General features: G+C 39.9%; 1 protein-coding gene across 4 annotated transcripts in view; it reads right to left on the bottom strand.

The window, feature by feature from the left end:
• Positions 1-1724: 1724 nt before the first annotated feature.
• Positions 1725-21093, bottom strand: part of ELAVL4 (ELAV like RNA binding protein 4) — a 61445-nt gene continuing 42076 nt past the window's right edge. For all 4 annotated transcript variants that reach the window (XM_026034007.1, XM_026034025.1, XM_026034020.1 and 1 more), the window contains exons 3-7: positions 19937-20040; positions 10519-10672; positions 9913-10138; positions 8529-8567; positions 1725-4762 (exon numbers count right to left, since the gene is read on the bottom strand). In XM_026034007.1, coding sequence (XP_025889792.1) covers positions 4435-4762; positions 8529-8567; positions 9913-10138; positions 10519-10672; positions 19937-20040 — 851 coding nt within the window. In that variant the 3' untranslated portion in view covers positions 1725-4434. The remainder of the gene's footprint in view (positions 4763-8528; positions 8568-9912; positions 10139-10518; positions 10673-19936; positions 20041-21093) is intronic.

Raw genomic sequence — 21093 nt, 5'->3', positions numbered from 1 at the left:
ACAACCACCCCGCACCAAAGCCAACATGTCCAAGGTGAGCACGCAGCACTCACTGCTGCTTCTGCATCCAACTTCCCACAGGAGCCCTGGTCCATCTCATAGACACTGCCCTTTGACAAGACTGGACCACATAGCTCCCAAGTTTAGAAAGGTGGTTGGTTTGAAAAGACAGATATCAGACTAGTCTGAGTCATCAATGTTTTGGTGAGGCTCTGCTGGACCTGCTCTCATTTAGCCCTAGGTGCACAAGGAATGATTTTGGTGGGGCTAGCTCAGTCTGCCAGATCTTCAGGGCAGGCAGCAAATATTAGGTGACCACGTGGTGACCTGGATTTGCACCACCCTCCCCAGGTCGTTTAGCTGAGATGTGCCAGGCAGGGCATTCCTGACTCCTTCTGCAGGTGATGGAGACAGATGTGCCTCTCCCATCACTATCCCGAGCCTTGGTACTCAACGCTTGCTCAAAAGCCCGATTAGGAGCTGCACGTCCAGGGGCCCTGATGGGAATTTTAGTGGGATCAGAGTATCTGTCTGTGCTCGTTGCTGTGATTTCAGCATCATTAAGAAGTAAGGTAGGCACTGGAAGCCCTCCAGTAAAAGTTTGGAGGTCGCTCACTGCTGCCCCCAGGCTGGGCAGAGCATGGGCTTGGGGGAGGCTTCTCAAAATGCACAGGTAGCATCAGTGCAGTGAGCAGAGGAACTAGTCCCAGAGCTAGCAGAGACCATGCACTCTCATTACACTTGTACACTAGCTCCTGTAACCACAAAGGTGGCCCAGTTCTCCTTGCCCTATAGCTGCCTCACACTGCCAAGATGCTGCAAAAGCAGCTCTGGTTAAGTAGAAGTGGATTGGGGGAAAACTATCCAAATCCAACTTCCAGCCTCTCCCCAGCGAGCAGCAGAAGTCTCTGTGTTCAGGGCAGCCCCCTTTCTGCCTGTGCTGCATGCTGTGCTGTATCCTAAAATATGTATGTGGGTGGGCATACATATATATATATATATAAAAAACACATGCATGTGCCTATGGGTGTGTGTATATATGTGTGTATATATATATATGTATGTATGCCAGTAGATGGATGGAAAATAATTATCAGGGCCCAGCCTCTAAACAAAGCAAAATAACAGCTGTCATGTTTTACTATTGAGCGGTCAGGTTGATATAAGGATGAATTAAGCAAGCTGAAATTTAAGCACAAACTCATGGTGTGGCCTGAAATTAATTATTATAACCAACATGGGAACTTAATCTCACAAAAACACGAGTTTATTAATAGGTGAAGGAGCTGAAGAACCGCACAGTCCATCCAGTCCTCTGATATATTTTTCCTAATCTCAGTTATGAAATTCAATGTCGCAGTTTTACAAGGTACATATTTTCAGTTAGTGAATGTTACAGAACATAAACATGAAGTGAATATTGGTATTAATGGGATTCAAACAAATCAACGGAAAGAGATATCAACTCTAGTTATAATACATGGTGAAAAGAATCAAATTTGGAAGGTGATCATATATACTGTTGTACAGCAGATAATATGTAAACTGTTCCATATTGCATGACATTCATAGCATATTCATAGAAAAGTCAATCAAACTGAACGATGGCTTAGAAACTGTATAATGCCAAAGTTTGCTACTTTTGTTTCATCTCGATATTGACTAAGTCAATATTTTCATTGTGTAGAAATACTGTATATAGTAGAAACCCTTCAGTATCTTCCACATTCAAATAAATAAAGTTATTACAGTTACAGCTTGGTATTTGGTGTTAAACATCTTAAATGTCTGATTCTCTCTAACCTTCAAAAGGAAAAGAAAATAATGAATATGCTTAAACCTGGTTTGTCTAATACCTTTATCTCTCTTCAAGACCTTGCTTCTGAAACCAGACTACAACATCTACCACATTTGAGGTGTGGCTGGGTTCACTAAAACAGCTGAACACGGTTAAAAAGGTGGAAAGTCCATAGCCATTCTACACACTTTCATTTATTGTCTGGACAATTAAAGTACAAATAATTCAAACACAACAAGGTTATGAAAAAAACATTTACAATACTTTCCCTCAGAAATGATCTAAACTAGCAAGGTTAACATGAAGTCATTCATTATAACTAAAGTATACAACTGCCTGGTCCTAAGAAAGATTTTTTAAATTATTATTATTATTCAGATAGTAAAACACATCGTAGAGAAAAGATTCTGACATGCCTTCCCCACTAATGCTTAGCAAATGCATCAAAACTTTCCCAGCAAACTGCGCTCATTCATAGCAGATGATGTATAAAGGTTTCCCTGAACATTGAATGAGTGTTCCTTTAAACTAAAATCTAACATTGTTAAAGTAAAAAACTGATAAAATTATGATGCAGCCTTTGCTTTAGTTATTTGTCTACTACAAAAGTTTGCCTCTTCAGTGTGAAAAAACAATACTTAGTCTACATGCAGTTAGTGGGTATAGCATGGAAAAAATGCACAAAATAAGCACAAGTTATAAATAACCATAACGTTTTATTACCATTAAGACTAAACTTGTATTGAAAAGATTTTATATAACAAGACAAGAAAAGCAATAGCAAATTTAACTATCAACTAGATTATGCATAGCGAGTAACTGTTTCTAGTACTCAGGGAAGAGCATGACCCTTTTTTGTTTTAAATATATAACCGTACAAAGCACAAACATACTAAAATGATCAGTGCACTGGACATGGGAGAGCACCCCCTCAGTCATTTTGTTCCCTTAGCTCTGTTTTCCCCAATCTGAATTACATTAAAATAAAGACCCAGTTGTTTTCTTTTCTACTGTGCAGTAAGAAAAAATATTCACAACAAACATGACAATATATCAAACAATATTTCTACACAAGTTACCTTGATACCTCTGTCACTTAAGTATCATAAGAAAACATTTTAAGACATATACAAACAAAACTAGCAAAGTGTTACAACTTATAATAAATTAACCAAAAGAAAAAATAACTTTATATATATATATATTTATATTATATATACACATACACACACAACAAAATGACACAATAATATGCTTCTTCCCATAGTTTAAGTAAACAAATAAGTAGACTAGCCAAACTAGCTATATTTGATTTTGGCCATATGCATCACATCGGCAATTAAATAAATAAGTGTTTCAAGCAACATAAACAGTGTTCCAAATGTGCCAACACAGCCCAATTATATTAGCATGGGCTATAAAGTGAATTTGAAAATTCTTAACAAATTTAAAGCAAATGTATTTTTTCTAAACACATTACATTTAACTATGATACTAAGATATGTAAATAATTTCGTAGCACCTACCGCTCAAACCAAGGAAGTTTTTGATCAAAAAATTAATTTTTTAACTTTTGTTCTGCTGATATCCCATACTGATGACTTAAAGAAAAACCGTCTTGCAACTCATCTCCTTGCTTTTGGGTTTTGACTGTGGGTAACTGCGTGCCTGGGAAGAACACTCTCCCGTACTGTATTTAATATTTTTATTACATGCTATGAAAAGATACGAAGATCATCTGTTTGTAGCCCATCCTTCAAAAAACAATCTACTAATCCAGTTTAAAACACACATCTTGATCTCTAAAAAGTTACCAGTGCAGTATGAACATGACAAAGTTGTCAATTTCCCCTAAATTAGCCAGTCAAAATATTTTTTCTCAAATCCAGATTCTCTTGTAAAAATTCTTTATATTTTATAAAAATAGATTTTTCTTGAAACCCATTTTCAGCAAAGAGACCACCTCTTTGGCAACATTGTTAATGTTATTTAAATTGTTATGTCATCAGGTATCCCCCTTTACCCCATTCCCTAACAGAAGACTGTTTAGTTCACATGATATAAAAGAAAAAAGGAAAAATAAAAAAAGTTGCAAAATTATGTTCTCCTTTTTGCAATTTTTATTGTTCCTCTTTAATTTATGTGGGGGAGTTTACCAATCTGATTGGATCAATGTTTTGAAAAGAAGAAAAGAAAAGAAAAATCTTTTTTCTCGCTTTTAATCCCATTAGTTCGTAAAAATTGTTTTTGTTTTATTTATTTTTTTTCAAATGAGTGAATGGTCATCTTAAAAAGACCCACCTTCAAGGAAGGTAGTAAAACTAGCTGGCCGGGTAAAAATCCCTGCACATTGTTATCTATGTATATTATATTCAACAACGACAGCTATGAAAGAACATTCAATGCATCAAAGTTTTTTTTTTTTTCTTTTTCTTTTTCTTTTTTTTTTTCTAAGCATTATAAAATCCTTTCCTGTTCATCACAGGATATCCAATGTTTTAATACTTAGGCAACACTGGCTTATAAAGTCCATGGTTGAATATAAGCCTTGAAGAGTTTTTTTTTTTGTTTGTTTGTTTTGTTTTGTTCGTATATATATTTATATATATATATTTTAGTAAGTAAGGATATGAAATTCAGGATTTGTGGGTTTTATTGGTTTTAAAGGAAACTTGCAATACTCTGTCTCCTAAACGGTATCCATTAAGGCTGGCAATCGCCATGGCGGCTTCGTCGTAGTTGGTCATGGTGACGAAGCCAAATCCCTTGCACTTGTTGGTGTTGAAATCACGGATCACCTTGACGTTGTTGACCGCTCCGAAGGGACCGAACAGCTGCCACAGCACGCTCTCATCCGAGTCGGGAGACAAGTTGTAGACGAAGATGCACCAGCCAGTCCCGGTGTGACCAGGGATGTTCATTCCCACCAGGCTCGTCATGCCATCAATTGTGATCGGGGAGAACCTACCGAATAAGAACAGGGGTCTATTCTAAATATATCTCTTGGCACAAAGTACGTGGAACCGAGACTTTCAAGTGAAAAAACAATCCGACATTAGTTAAGGGTCACGATCCAAGCCCCGGAAGATGACTTCATGGCCACCTTTGGTCCCCAGCTCCTGCTTAAGTGGAGGGGAGCTAGGTATACTCAATAAAAACACCAAATCCAGGCACTAAGACACTTCCCCTCAAGCATAAACTAGATGTATACAATGAGCTAATAAAAGAAATGCTTAAGCACAATCTAGGTCAAAAAGGGCCTGCTCATGCTGTCACAAATACAAGCTCATGTAAAAAGGCCTGTAGCAATTTACCATATATTTCCATTACTAAAATAATGTAGTTTCAGGGCCATGGAGATCTAACGTTTTAGTTTTTACTAGTTTGTGGTGAAAAATCAGATTTATTTTAAAGATTATCATAGCTGTAGCCTGACAGTGGTGTTTCATAATAGTAACCTCTTCAGCTAAAAATACTTCTAGGTTTAGGGCGAGCTCTAAGTGGTAAATTCACTTCCCCTTCCTGACACAGTTCTTAGCAGACGAGCGCCGCTCTGCTCACAGAAACTCCCACAGCTGGCCATATATTAAAGAAGATTTAGGCAGCAATTGTAGGGCGAAGGAGAGCACAGGTCTATGGGGGAACATTTGCCAACCAGCACCTCCCTACCAAGAGACTCCACCGGCCACGGCCAAATCCCACACCCTTCCAGCAGGCAGGTGCTCCTAGAACATCTAATTCAAGTTCTAACCTTTCTCCCCACCATCTTTTGCAGCCTATTGCCTGCATTTAAGCACTAGTTCAGAAACCTAAAGCCAGGCTAAACTCCACTTTGTACTAGCGAAGACCACGAGCAGCGTCAGGCTTCAAGCTCAGCATAATTTTCCTTTCACTGGTTTGATTAAAAAAGACACAATTTCCAAAGCTACACTCTGCAATACATTTTCTAAAGAACAACTAAGTAACAGAAAAACCTTAAAAATCCAGTTTCAACCTGGATGCAATGAATTTTAATACCCAAAATGAGTAATAATTCCTCAGGACTTTTTGAACGAGAACTCAGGGAATGGAAATGGAAAGAAAAAAACAGGACCTCACAAGTTAGCTGAGTAGGAAGGTGGCTCTCAGGCTTTCCAAAATTTCTGCTTTAACATTTCTAATATTTTCATCTGCATTTAGCAAACTGTATTACACAGTGTCTATTAAATAACTATAAAAGGAGCTACACGCTTTGATGACTGCTCCCTGTTCTGTTGACTCCTGACGGCGCTTTATACGTATATTTGAGGAAACGAGACACTTCGGAGTATAGATCTTAAGCTGAGAAACACCACTGGGTGCAGCTATACTATAAACGAGCAGCTTGCAAACCCTCAAAGCACTGGGCCCTCAGACACACAGACAGGTTTGCAAAAACCAGTTAAGAAAACAAATGGCAATTTTCCTACCAAACATCACTTTTCACAACATCCTTTTATTTCTCTCCTGGATATTGAGGCTAGAGATATTACTGAATTGTCTCTGATCTGCTGCACATCCCCAGCTGCTGCAAGCAGGGCAGGCTGGACACGGCCCATTTGTACCAGTTCCCTTCACTGGGAGATTTAAACAAGGCCAAGACTGAGAGTTATTAAGTGATCAACAAGCCTAAATTTCATATTTAGGAATAGGATTTGAAGCCCAATACTGAAAAATGGAAACTGTGCTGGCAATGCACCTAAGCCAGCAAAGACTTCTTTTTCTGCAAAGTCTAAATTTAAAATGAAGCTCGATGCTAGTGTATAGACCCAGGAAATGGTGTTATTTGTAAAATCTGTACGAACGCACAAAGCCATGCATGTGCTATAGGCATGTGCAATAGGCTATGTTTTAAAGTTTTGCATTTTAAGGTATATTTCACCGGTGTAAAGGGTTAAAGTTTCACCAGTAGACTATATGAAAGGCTTTCTCCTGGAAACCTTAAGCAGCCATGCAGCTTTCCACTGCTTATGTACCGTACCCTGGGCATAGAGGCTGTTCTAACTCCCAGGAACCTACACCTGACACTAGTATGAGTGCGACAGAGCTATGAAACGCATGCAGGTGAGCTGCAATTAGGATTAAAAAGAAACTTATATTTTTGCAACCTCTTGCCTGCAAAAACATTTTTGAGGTTTGCCAGGGCAACGAGTACAATTGTTTGAGATTTGCTGAGGGGGGAAAAATAATCAAGTCACCTAAGAACCACTATTGGAAAAAAAGCTTTTGTGATTTTTAAGACTAACTTTGCAGACGCTATCAGCAGACTGAACATGAAGAAAGCAGCTGTTTAACTTCAGAAGGGCAGGCGAGCTGCACTACTGCTGCGTGTAGCTCACATGAAAGGAGAAAGGAAATTCTCACTTGTTAGGACCAAGCATTGTCTGCCCTGCACCAGCAGCCACTGAAATTCTGCAGAGGTTGATACGTTTTTAGAGAAAAAACCCTGAACAAAAGCATCTTTCTGAGCAGTGCTTATGCCCAAGAGCTCTGGAAGGTTTTTGTCATTGTATCAAGGGTAAAAAGATGAGGGGAGAATGCATGGGATGCAGCGTGTGGTAAAATCAGGTGGTAATTTCTGACTCACCGTATTACTATCATCCCTAGCCATAAAGTTAATAAAACAAGTGTACTGATAAATTCATGAGCTGGAGCTTCTGGAAAGATACTAAGGCTCTGTTTTCAGCATTAATTTTCACTTACAGGAATAGTCTCAAGATTTACAATTTATTTACGCAACAGCTACTGCAGCAGCAGTTAAACTGCACCCACTACAAGCTACTTTAGAGACATACTTACCATAAGATTTACAGGATGAACTTAAAAAAAAAAAGAGAAAAAAGCTCAAAGATTTTTCAAATGTGGCGAGTAGAACATGTCAGAAGATTAAGTGTTTTCTCATCTGTATAGTGGGGGGGATGGCTGGACATCTTGGGGTAACATCAGGAATGAGCCTAGGCCTCTACTTTGCTGTGGGCTTGGCTGGCGTTGATGTGTGTCATTAGAGAAACACCAGCAGCATGTCAGCTCATTTAGCTATCAGATCAAACATGGAAACATTCATGAAACAGCACAAACATTTACAAATCTGCTCAGTTTGAACACACGAGTACGCGCACAGACACATACACATAAACATACCCCTAATTTAAAAGAAATAAAAAGAAATCTCTAACACCAAGAAATACTTGCAACAAATGATCAAACCTGTAACAAAAGAAACTTAGGGCTGATTAAGGTGCACGCAGCTATAACTTTTAGAGTCAACTTGTGAGGAAAGATGTAGGAGAATGAAGATCTTGCTGTGAGATTTAGGTAACAATGGAATAATTCCTCTTTCAGCTGGTAAGTTTTACATTCAGATCAGAGGGTAGTTAATAACTCAAGTTAATAGTTCTGATTCTGGACAAATTTATTAGCAGGATGACTGGAGTTAGAAAGCTTGTAGCTGTTGCACCTAAACCATTTGAGAAGCCCACCTGTAAATAAAAAAAGGTTGAAAGAAAAAAAAAAGTAAGAAAACCCACAGAATTTGTGTGTGGCCTTTAACGTAACAAAAACAACTGAAGTCCAAACTTAAAAAGAACTTGACATGCTGGTGGAAGAAAAAAAAGGAATTAAAAAAAATAAAGTTAGTGAATTAAAAAAAAATAAATTGTAGCACCAATCTGTGCCAACATGGACATCTGGCAATCTGTGGAATTCTAATTACCTCTTTACGCCATAGGCCATATTAAGCAAATTGTCCAGCCTGAAAAGAGAAGGAGGGTCTTTGGGTTAATGTCTCACAGATGGCAAGATCGCTCAATGGAACTATTATTAATAGTGTTCCAGTTTCAAAGAAGAAACGTTCAACAAGTTTCCCACACATCTAAGGAGTTTCACGACTAGCGGCCTGCTCTGTTGAGTTTCAGATTGTGTTTAATTTCCATCCCAGCATATATGGTAATCTTTAAACTTGTCCATGCTCTTAATGAGAAATTTCATTTTCAATGTTTTATTTCCACCCCCCATAGGTTATATTGGTATAGAATTTCCACAAAATTTTACTGTTTACCTTATATTTACAGTAAACTAGAAATATTATATTTTTCCAACTGTTTTAACATAAAGCTTTCATTCTGTTAGGATGCATTCAATAATATATCAACCTAAAAGATTACCAAGTTTTACAGACTTGCTTTACTTCGATATGCACTACAGAAAGTCGATTATCCATTGAAGGATTTGATGATAACCTCAATGGACACAAAAATAAACTAAATTTATATTTGGTTTTGTATCAATTGTTTAATGACTGCCTTTTTCTATGGTCTTCTTGAATTCATTAGCACTTTCTACCCTGAAAAATTCACATTATTTTCCTATAATTTTCTAAAACCAATATGCACCTCAGTTATACTTTTTTTCCTTTTTTCCTTTCTTTTTTTTTTTTTTTTTTCCTTCCTCGAATAAAGCCTTTTTAGTTGACTGCCAGGTTGCCTGAAACTATTCCTATGACATAAAAGTAACAACAACAGAATGTAATGCTAATCCTGGCTTATGTATCAGATGGAAGCAGTACATTCAAAATGCAAAGCATAAAACATCCCTGAAAGCACCTGAGGAATCATACCAAAGAATAGTACGAGGCCTCTTTATACTAAGAGCAGGTATCTCAGGCTAATAAATTTAATGATACCTCTACTGAGTGGAACAGACTCAGCTTTTTTCCTTGCTACCAATCCACTGTCATTAACATCAAAGTGTAAGCTGCATCAAAACTGTAATAATACAGCAGCAAATAAAAGCATTAGCCCCCCAAAATCAGAGAGAACAGGTGAGTAACCGTTCATTTGATTAGCAGTGTAGCTCTATTCCATTCCCCTTTCTCTCCGAGACTTTATGAGATCTGAGTGTACAGTACTTCAGCTGTTTTAGTAAATACAACATGACTACTGCTGTCAGCAGATTTTCCTCCTCATTCTCCAGGAAAGAATATTTAATTTTACAAAGAAAATCAGGTCAGCCTACGCCACTAAAGCACATTTTCCCGCACAGCACCTGCCCCACGCCTTGGTCCCTGGTGGAGCTTCAGCACTTTTCCAGGTAATTACCTGAATCTCTGAGCCTGGTGGTGAAGTGGTCCAGGGTAGCGTCTGTTGGGAGACTGGTACAGCTGTGAAAGGAGTGCCTGGCTTGTTTTCTGGCTGGGGTTATTGGCAAACTTCACAGTAATTGGTTCTGTAGCACCGCTAGGCTTCTGGCCATTTAGTCCCTTTATGGCTTCTTCCGCCTCTATTCTCTTATCAAAACGGATAAATCCCACACCTCGAGAAACGCCTGGGAAGTCAAGATAGGGGACAAATAAATACATGCAGAGCAGCCTCATTTTCATGGTGAAAGTTGAATGCTGATTTTGACTCAAGAACAGCATGGTTTGCACATTAAAACGCATCTTATAGGTAAAAAAAGCCATTCCCCAGCTGTGTTCTTCATCAGCAGCTACCATGTTTAATATAGTGCTTTTACCCCAACAACACTTCGCATTTGGAGACCCCTTCAATAAAGAAGGGTCAGGTATGCCTCCAAACAGTCACCTTTATGGACAGCCGGGTACAGCATTGTACACCAAAACCTTGTTGCCTTAAAACAGCCAGCAAGTACTTGCGTTTGCCATTTTCAGGGGAAAAAAAAAAAGTATCAAGAAAGCTTTTTTTAACCTGTGACTTGATCAACCAGAATCCGTGAGGTGATGATGCGCCCATATTGTGAGAATAACTGTTCTAATTCCTTCTGGGTCATGGTTTTTGGAAGGCCGCTGACATACAAGTTAGCATCTCGGATCGATGCTGAACTTGGACGGGCATATGACACCTAGGGATTTAAGAAAAGGAAAGGCACGTTAGTTCTCTCACTCTGTCCTTCACATTTCAACTGGTCAGTTTTTACCCTTTCACAAGCTTTGACATGAGCTGGAAAAACGCTAGAGTTCGGAGGTTACCTGTTCTCTAAAAGCAGCCAAACCAGGAAAGATTAGAAGAACAAAGGAAAAGTTAGAGATAGCTTAAAGACAAATGCAAGGGTTCCTTAAGGCACGCAATAACTATTGTTCAGAGGTAGATTAATGTGCAACTTCCCACACACAGCTTTGTAAATATACCCCTTTGCGTTGTGGGTGTATAAATGATTTACTGTATCCAACATATAATAACCCCAGTCTAACATTTGGAAGAGAGGGTTTTTTTTTTTCTCCCCCCAACCCTTTTTTTTCCTCTCCTGTCTTTCTTTATCTTTTAGTGTCTGAAACAGATCAGGTTATTTGCAGAGTGATTTTTTGTTCTCTCTCTCTTGGTGTTTTTATCCTGAGCTGGCAAGATGTGTTCTGGATGAACTATGAAGTGCTGGGGAAATTAGACTAAATGAACATCTGCTTGGAAAACTGCAAGCTGACACTTACTGTCATATCTGCAATTTATCAGAAGTTCCCTTGCACTATAAGCCCAAAATCAGACCGCAAAATATTATGGGCAAACAAACAAGAAAATCGAGCTGAGGAACTACATGTACGCTGTTGGAAAATTAAATGAACCCTGCACTGCTGCTCTACCTATGGAAAATACAAATCAGAACTAGAGTGAAAAATAAGATTTATATTTACAATAGGCACATAAACATCCTTCTGCACTTTTCAAATGATATATACAATGAGATTAATATATACATTTACAGTAAAAAAAGTACCTCCAGGATAAAGCCTAGGAGCAAATAGTCAGCGTGGATCACAAAGAATTAGTTTGCAGCACATCTGAAACAGCGCTGCATCAAAACCTGAATATTCTGCACTTCGTCTTGATTTATTTAAATATAAACAGATCAGTACTTCTTGGCATTATGTCTTAAAACGTGTCTTGGGAGGAGATGGGGGGGTCCCCGTCAGGAACACAATGCATTCAGCAATTGTCTTCCCCTCTTCTCCAGCCTCAGCCCAAACACAAGCGATGTCAAATGGATGTCTTTGTGCTTTATGTGTCAAAGAGTTGTCTTTATCTGCTCCACACCTAAAAATAGATGTTGACTCAACACAGAAAATGTGAATGACTAATATCCTTCTACAATCCTCTGCACATAATAAGAGGCAAACTTTAAGGGTTTTGCATTTTAAGGTTCCTGGCAACTTCTTTATAACTTGCGTGTTCATACAAAACCTTTTAAAACTAACCTTTTGAGAGAAAGCTAAAGAGAGGAGGGGAGAAATTCAGGGAAAGAAATGTGTAAAGGAGGTTAGATAAAACATTTACATCCACGGAGGCAGCTCAGGCAGCAGCAGATAAAGGCACACGCAGCAGTAACAAGCAGAGAAGTGTTCAAAAATACAGATTAGTGTCTAAAAAGCCAAGAAAAATGGGGTGGAACCACTGTGTGCCCTAGTGATTTAGGGCCTTAGGGTCCACAAAATCTCTCTGCGGTGAATGCATTTGGGTCACAGGATCCTCAGACTCCTTTAAGACCAGCATATGTGCTACAGCACTTAAGATGTGGGGATAACTGGGGACTATACTGGATATTTGGGGGTACAAGGGACTAGGGATAAGCCAGCACAGTTAATCCCACGTCCACAAGATCACTTCAGTCACGGAGCTAAGTGCCCTCTCCTCAGAGAGAGGACATTCTGCCATTGACTTCTATGAGGCCAAGACAGCCCTGGAGCTTCACAAAAGCAGCGCTTGTCTCTATGAAAATACCCTCTGCAAACATCTTACCTCGAGAAGACACCTAGAGTTTAACCTGCTTTGGGAATAAGAGTTTAAAAAACACTCAAGACACTTGGGTGGGGGCTTGGGGATCTCACCTATTCCTCAAAACAGAGCTGCAAAATTAATAAAGTTCCCGGGAAGAGCGCCAGGGGTTTCCTTCGGGTTTTCTCACCAGCACATTTATTAATCAAATGCCACATTAATGGGAACATGAAAAGTAGGGGGATATGCAAAACCACTCATTCTGGAACACTAAGGGCCTGAACTTTTTTTTTTTTTTTTTTAAATATATGCATATCTACATATACACACACACAGTCCTATAACAAAAACATTCCACCCTGTTCTAGTGAATGCCTTCAGACATGCATTCGGCAGCTACACCATGTCCTATCTCACAAATTCATCTACGTGGAGCTCATGTCAACCAGCACTGCTCGGATCTGATTTTGATTCCTCCTGCAATCAAACATTCAGATTGCAGGGGAGCCTGAGCCACGCGCCTCCGAAAGCAGCTCAGCCGTCTTTAATATCAAGGAGAAAAGGTTGCGAGCTGAATGCATGTGAGGCTCTCGATGTCAATTATTTATCAGCTTCGGAATCTTTTTCATCTTTCCTTGCAGGTCAGCCGATGACAAATCGATTGGTTAGACCATGTCATCCTGCTTTCAAGCTATTACTCGGTTTGCACTGTGGGCTGGGTGCATTCTCGATGTATTGACTATCAGAGGAAGAAAATGTCCACCCTGACCCTCCAGCACAGCAAAAGCCCCCGTGATAGAAAAGTTATCACAGACATGAGCCAAAGCAAGCTCTCATTTTGTCACTGAAATCTCTAAAGCACTCTGTAAGGATGCTGCAATTTTTATATTCACATTTTCCTCCTGTTAAGAATCACTTTTGCTCACAGCAGTGCTGGGGCCCCGTAGTGAAATACCCAGTTGAAAAAGGAAAACATATGAAAGTCTGAACCACAAGTAATCCAAATAAATGAGTTGGATTATAGCAAACTATTGCTTGGGTCTGCTCTTTCTCAGCTCCTACGATGACTGCAGGTCTGATGGTGGTGGTATATTTCACTGCTTAAGATCATTCTAGAGCTCTTCGGTCAAATTTGCAAGGAAGATAATCAAATATTACCCAATTCATTTTATGGCTCACCAGCCTCCAATGTTCATTTCTATAAATATACACACAGTAACAGTGGGGAAAAAAGTGCATTTGCTAGGCTATTTCTCATCTGATGATGAACACTAGGTCTCTTAAGAGACTGCACTGCTCTCTCTAAACACTTCTGGAGACAGGTAGGGGCCAGTATTTCATAACTTCCAAGGAAATGCACAATTATTTTCAGTTTGTGAGCATGGAAAAAATCTGCAAGCTAGGGCAGTAATTTTCCCTATCGATTCCTACCCATTTGCCCATGTAGAAGACTTGAAAAATCCCTAACCTTGAGAGACTTCTGAAGGCAAATTGAAGCAGTCTTGCCTTTGCGAGTCAGCCAGCCTCTAGCAAGAGCACCCAGGGGCATGAACACATCCCATATGTCTTCAAGAAGCAAGTCAAGGCTCTTGACACTCAACTTGACACTCAACCATTTCACTGATGCTCATCTTAGGAGATGCCTTCAGCTCCTGTACTACTCCCAGGATTCCCAGACCTAAAGTCCATCTTTGGAAGCCTCTTCCTCAAAGCAGGTCAGAGACCTTGTAGGCTTCTGCCTCCTCCAAAGCAGGCAGCACCATCTCTCAACAACATGATGTGCTCTGCATCTGCCCCGCTCCCAAAATCCACCACCAAGCAACCTAGTGATTCCTGTCTTTTAAAAACAGGACTTTTCTTCAAGAAGAAATTAGTAACACTAAGCACAGCGTGCTGCTTATCCGGGGAACGTGAGACCAGACAGGAGCCTTGAATCACGGCACGGTCCCCAGGCCACCAACCCAAGGAGCTGATGGCACCTGCAGTCCCCAAGAGGCACCTCGCAGGTGAGGTGCAGCCAGCACTAAGTGCCTCCCTGGGCACCTTTCATAACTTGCTTGCGTAACACGCTGTGGGGACAGGAAACAAACAACTCGTAACAACCGTCATTCGTCCTCGAGGTCTCCGTGGAGGCCCTCCAGGCCTCACGCCCAGGTATAGGGTTTCCTGCACAACGTTGGGTGCAGTGATGACCCTGTTAGCAATGACTGGCCAAAGACTGCCATGTTCCTCGCTTCACCCAAACACAGACCTGGGGAATATGGAAATAAAATTTGCCCAAAGCCAGTGGATGTAAATGGAGTAAGGACAGGTAAGAAATGGATTCCTCACAGTCACTGCAGGGACTCTGCCCATACTCTAATTCTGTGCAAAAATTCAAAGCAAGAAACTCTCATTTGAAAGCTGTGCATTTGCCCCTCCTTCCCTACAAAACAAAAAAAAACCCCAAATGATAAAATCCTGAACACAGAAAATCCTCTGGTCCAGATGCTGAGAACATGAATATAAAATATCTTCAAGCCTGCAAAATGCACTGCTTTTCTTCCTCTTCTCCACGTCCTTGGCATGGGAGAAGGCAGCAGAGTGACAAGGCACTTTACTGTTGAGTGATTCAATCCCATTTTACTGGGATTAATTATGATTGCAGGTAAGATACAATGGTCTATCCCGTCGTTTCAGGGGAGACGTCCGCAGATAATAGCCTAGAAGCACTCTGGCTGCATCAAGAGCAGGGCTAAGAGAAATAATTGCTCTTGCTCTGTGGAATGAAAAGGACTCATTGGCAAAACTGAAGCAGTTAAAAAGAGATCTCGATGAAGAGCAGATGCACATGACTATTAGGTAGAGGCGCTCCGGTACGTGCTCCAAGTGGCCAAGCCAAATTGGAATTTGCACAAAACTGAGCACTGAAAGGTCCCGTGCATTAGAGTGGCCGAATTATTATGGGCACTCGGGTGAAAAAGGATTTGTTAACAAGCATTGCAAAGGCCAAAAGTTGATGCCGACAGAGCCTCCTTCTAGAAAGCAAAATACAGTAAATGTGGTTGAGAGCCCTTCCAGATTCACGGCATCTTTAGAACTTCCTCTCCAGGAAGGTTTCATCCTGGGGATCTGCAGGCACAGAGAATCATTTCCCCTAGTCCTAGTCACTGTATTTTAAACTAACACTGCACTGTCCTGCCCTATTGATCAAAACAAAGGAGAGAATGATAAAAGTAAACATTGGGAGCTAACAATGGGAAATGTTAAATACCAGTAGTTACGTTCCACATCAATTATTCATTTAACTGAAAACGTAGAATCATTTGAGATGCAGAGAAAACTGCTAGCCATAGTGGAACGATCCTATTTGCTTGGTATTTAATCACCTTACACATTTGATAAATTTAAGAATTGGAAGAAATCAAGGGCTTATTAGACCCACTTGGACTCCCCCCCTCGCCTTAGTGCGGACACTGCTCTTCGGTCTGGCTCTCGTCACCACAGGCTGTCCCCTCCTGCCAGAGGAAAAGCAAACCAACCTACTTCTATGACAGAAGAAAGGAAGGAGAGGAGGATCCAAAAAAGCCCTTCAGAAGGTCATTTGCTCTCCTTTTCATTCCTAGCCTCCTTTCAAAATCTTATTCTGTCCTTGCTCTAATGTCCTCCAACATGAAGCCAGTTCACCTGAATCCCCACGTATCCTGTAAAATCCTCCCTATGTAAATAGTAAAATCCTTCGCTGTATCCCTGTGGATGCTGCCGTTTTCCCCGTCAGAGCAGCACGGTTAAGCAGTCTGCACCCTATGCATCACACGTCTTGTTTTCCTCCTGATATTTGATGCAACCGAATTGCAATCTTCAGCAGCAGCAGTGACCTTTCGTGTGCTTTTATGGATGGGCAAATTTAATTTCTAAAAATAGACCCCATTTCTGGAATATGCAGTTACTTCAACACACGCTGCATCTTCACTCATTCCTAACTATCCTGTAGAATTATGTAAAGCTTCAGCTGTAAAAATAAAGCGAGGTCTCTTTCCTTCACAAAATGATGATGATGAAGCTACGAAATGGCGTAAATGAAATATGCACTATGATCAGCTGAGGAAGAACACAGCACGTAAAACCTATTACCACCAGGCACATAACACTCCCTTCAATGCCTTCCCTGAACAGATATTCTGTAAATAGTCACCTCTTGACTTTGACTTGAAAGGGCATCACTGACTTAAATAAAATGCATATAAATATTTTAGCTGCTACGGTGGAAAGGGATTATTTATTGTAACGCAATAATAAAAAGAACATTTCTCCAGTTATTTTAGTGTGCACATCTGAGGGCAGGCTGCGCCTCGCTGTTTTGCTGATCCTGCTGTAAAAGCAGCTCCTCCTGCGAACGCCCGGCTATTTTGCACGGCGTCGGGAAAGGGAGAGAACATTAAACTGCCACAAACTGTTACTGAAAGTAGAAGGACGGGATTTGGGGACACATGCTGAGCTGGGAGTTATTTAAAAATCTCACTCTTTTTGAGCAGGAATTAAGCCTATGGGCTCAAAACCTGAGCGCCACTAGGTCCCCCAGAGCCACCCCCTTGGTGCCAGGCAGAGTAGGGATCGGGGACATGGAAAAGATGCCAGGGGGGCCAAGGCCACTGGGAGGTGCAGACAATTCACCCCCTGCAAACGGCTTTCACAATTATCACAAACCTTCCATGAAAACAGCTTCCAAACAGAAGGTGACCACAGAAATTGAGCTCGCAGAGGCGCCGCTGCGCAGCTTGCTCTGCACCGTCAGCCGACAAGGGCTCCGGCGCCCCAGCCCTGGGACCCTGCGGATTCCTTCCTCAACCACGAAGCGAACAGAATAAAAGCACTCACCAACTATTTCAGTTCAGACGTATTCTAGTACTTAATCAAACGTTTTTCAGGAAAAAAAAAAAAAAAACAAGCAAAACCAGGCACATTTTTAAATAAACCTCAAAGGGCATTGAGTTAGAATAAGGCAATAGGCTCTCATAATTTAACATGGTAAGTCCAGAATGAAAACACTTCAGAATTAGAGCAATGAAATTTTGGAAAGACAACTGGTAGGTAATAGGGCAGGTAGCAGAATTTAGCAGCACCGAGTCCGAATTTTTGCTGCTCTGCAAGACTTAGAAATTTAAGCACAGTCTCCTCCAATGATCCAGGTACTGCCAGGAACATTAGAAATGTGGTTCACTTTGCCATTAATGTGAACATTAGAAAATCTCCTTGCACAAAACAGTGCCCAGGGAAGTGGACCTGATTTCACATGACCTCTAAAAGCAGTAATGAGTAAAAAAAAAAAAAAAAAAAAAAAAAAAGAGGAAAAAACACGAGGATAAGGTGAGGGAGTAAGATGCCTTTCTGCAATTTATGTTTGTGTAGAAAATTGCTGATTAAACACCCGTGTGCACAAAGTCTGGTTATTTAAAGCAAAAAATGCTTTGGGTTAGTTTTGGGTGACCTTGTAAATATTTATTTAAATAAATTGTTTTACATACTATGCATTTCTTCCCAATCACTGAAAAAATTATGCTACTCTTGCATATGTAAAGCCAGCTCAATCTTTTGCTTATTAAAATTTAATAGCTTTCAAGAGCCCAACAAAGTTTCATGTACTCTATAAAAGTCTGCCAGATACTAAAGAGCATAAAATAAACCCAAACCCAATAAACTACCTGCCATGCAATCTAAAGCGAATTCAAAAATATTATGGAAGAAAACACATTCTTTACGGGTGTTTTAGCTTGGCAAGTTTTTAGCTAGAGTAAAACTAACTGTAAAAGACAGATAGTCTGTAACAATTTAATTTTGTTCTCGTGTAACAATTTAATTTTGTTCTATTCAGTATGCATAAGAGACATGTAAAATCATGTTCTCGGGGTTGAGAGTTTTACTGTTTTTGGGGTTTTTTTTTTTGCAGCTTACATGTCTCTTCTAGCCCTGGAATATCACAACTGCAGCAGCGCCGCTTTTGCTCAAAGCCGAAAAAATGAGATGAAGAAAAACAGATATTTTAATCAGTTTTCTCGCTGCTTAGCTTTCCACTGCAAGTGGAAACTGCAGAGTTTGAACATTACATTTCCACCTGCAGCATTTGATAAGACAGTAGACCTTGCTGCTTTGCCTTAAATATTCTTATATTTTTTCTGTATATTAAACTGTATAAAATCCTGCTATGAGCATTTTTCATATTGCGGCATGCATGTACACACATATGGGATGGACCTCTTGAGAGGTTTGGAAATACTGTTTTCTACACCATCTATAGAATCAATCCATCTTCATAATACTCAGCTCAACACTCCTGTTTTTGACTAATACATCAATCCAAGCAGGAAAAAAAATCACTTGAAACAATCCCTCAAAATGCACAAGAATTCAATGAATATTTTTGGTTTTGCAAACAACACTTTGTACAAACTACAATTCTCAGAGGAAGGGGAAGAACACCTAAATTATCAGTTATATAGTATTTTTCACCAGATATAAAACTGTTGGCATAATTGTACAAATATTTTCAGAAGTGAAATTTCTATTAATTCTAACTTCTTTTTTTGGATTTGAAATGGAAATTAAGTACAAAAATAGGAAAATAGTACAAATGAAAAGGCAGCGTTCTAAAATAATCAAAGCTATTTCAGTTAATCTGAATCAAATTTGCTATTTGCTCTCTTTCGTTTTTTTTTTCCATTCACTGACATTCTCTAAGCTTGATTACTTGTCAGAATTTGGGATGGAGAAATTTCCTGTAAACTGTTTCATAAAAGCTTCATCCGCCATGCAGCAAAAAACGTGACAGTAGAAATTTGCTTTTCTTGTGAGACCACTAAAGAAGGTCATTGACTAACTAATGGTCTATTACAACAATGAAATGAAAGACTTCAGTGGGATCGCTAATCCCTCTAGCTTTTAAAAGAATAAATCAAACTAAGGATGGGAAAATTGAAAAAAAAATATATATGGCTTTCTGAAAATGATGCATTTAAACTCAAGAAACATGCTTCCAGTACTTGACAATGACACAAGTGTCACTGAAAAAAAATCATGTCAACTTATTTCTCAATAAAACCACCACGAGAAAATGTGTAATTGTTATTTATGAATAAACAATTGTGTATTTCACCTCTGTTTATATAATAGCATCACTATAGCTGTTTTATTCTACATTTAAATGCCACTGCGACACTGCAAAGAGCTCCCTGTTACTTCCTGCCCCCTAATAAATACTAGCAGTAAGAAGGAAGTTTTATCTCCTGCTCATCCTCCCATCCTTCTCAGGGTGAGCTGTTGTGCCCCTTGCAATGGGAAATTAAAACAGGGGTGAAATTACCAGAAACTATTTCAGCTATTTTCTCCTCTTTGTGAATTTAGCAAAAGGCTCTTTGTATTGTCTTACCTTTATGGTTTTGGTCTGGAGTCTGAGTCCATTTAAAGTGTTAATGGCTTTCTCTGCATCCTTTGGATCAATATAGTTAACAAATCCGTACCCTAAACTCTGCCCTGTTGAAACAAAAAACAAACAAAAAAAGGAACTTAATACGTTTTTAGCACATGAACAATTTGCAAAGATGAGACTAAAAGGGTCTTCCATTGTTCATTTTCATCTGCTTTCATCTAAACTCTCTATGCCACCTTCAGCATTTCATTCCCTCCTAAATGCAGCAGAAGTCAGTGCACACATTTTAAATAGCTGCTTGGAAATTCCTACTTTAAAAAAAGAAAACCCAAGCTCCCCGCTCAACATGCTCTTCTCTAACAGTATCTAGAAAAGCACATAACCCAAAGGGCAACCTGAGCAGAATTATAGGAAGCTTGGTGCCAAGTTCGTGATAAAAGTAATTGTTTGGCCAGAACAGGAACGAGGCTAACACTTAAAAAAAAATGTAAGAACACACATCATTTTCTACTGTTTATAAAACAACATTAAAGGATTAAAAAGAGGTAAAAACAATAAAAGAAAAATCAGGAAACAGAATCATAACCTTAGCCTTAAAGCAGCTGATGGAGCAATTTCCCCCAACCTTCGCCTATCGTTTTATTGCTTAGCGTGCAGCCTGTAAGCAGGAAGATAAAGGACAGCCCAAATTGCACCAGGATCAGAAGCTGCGTTGAAGCTTCCCTGGGTGTATTGGCAGTGGCGGCAAAACAAAACCAGCCCAACTGCTGCTGCTGCTGCGCGCGCCTCAGCGGCCCAAATCCCATCAACAGCTCCTTTGTCACCAGCAAAACGTGGCAGAAAGAGGAGCTGCTTCATAACTTGGGCCTGAGCTTTGTGCTTGCGAGAGGCAGCCAAAACCTGCCTCAAAAAGCCACCCTTCCCCTATGCCCAAGCACCAATCTCGCAAGATCAAAGTGAAAGGCAACCGTTTCCTAAATCCCCCATCTTACGCATCCTACTGAGGCTATCCTGGACAACTGGAGAAGATGGTTACGTTTTTTTCCTTCGGACACATGCTTAGGAGCATAGAAACACAGATAACCAGATTTCCAAAGCAAGCAGAGGTCTGGGGAGGCAGGCAAGCGTTCCTGTGTTTTAGCTACCCCGTTTCCTCC

Source organism: Nothoprocta perdicaria, unplaced genomic scaffold (assembly GCF_003342845.1).
Source record: "Nothoprocta perdicaria isolate Ctin4 unplaced genomic scaffold, notPer1 scaffold_0, whole genome shotgun sequence".
Lineage (NCBI taxonomy): Eukaryota > Metazoa > Chordata > Aves > Tinamiformes > Tinamidae > Nothoprocta > Nothoprocta perdicaria.
Note: the sequence above shows the minus strand (reverse complement) of the source record. Positions and strands in the feature narration are given on the sequence as shown.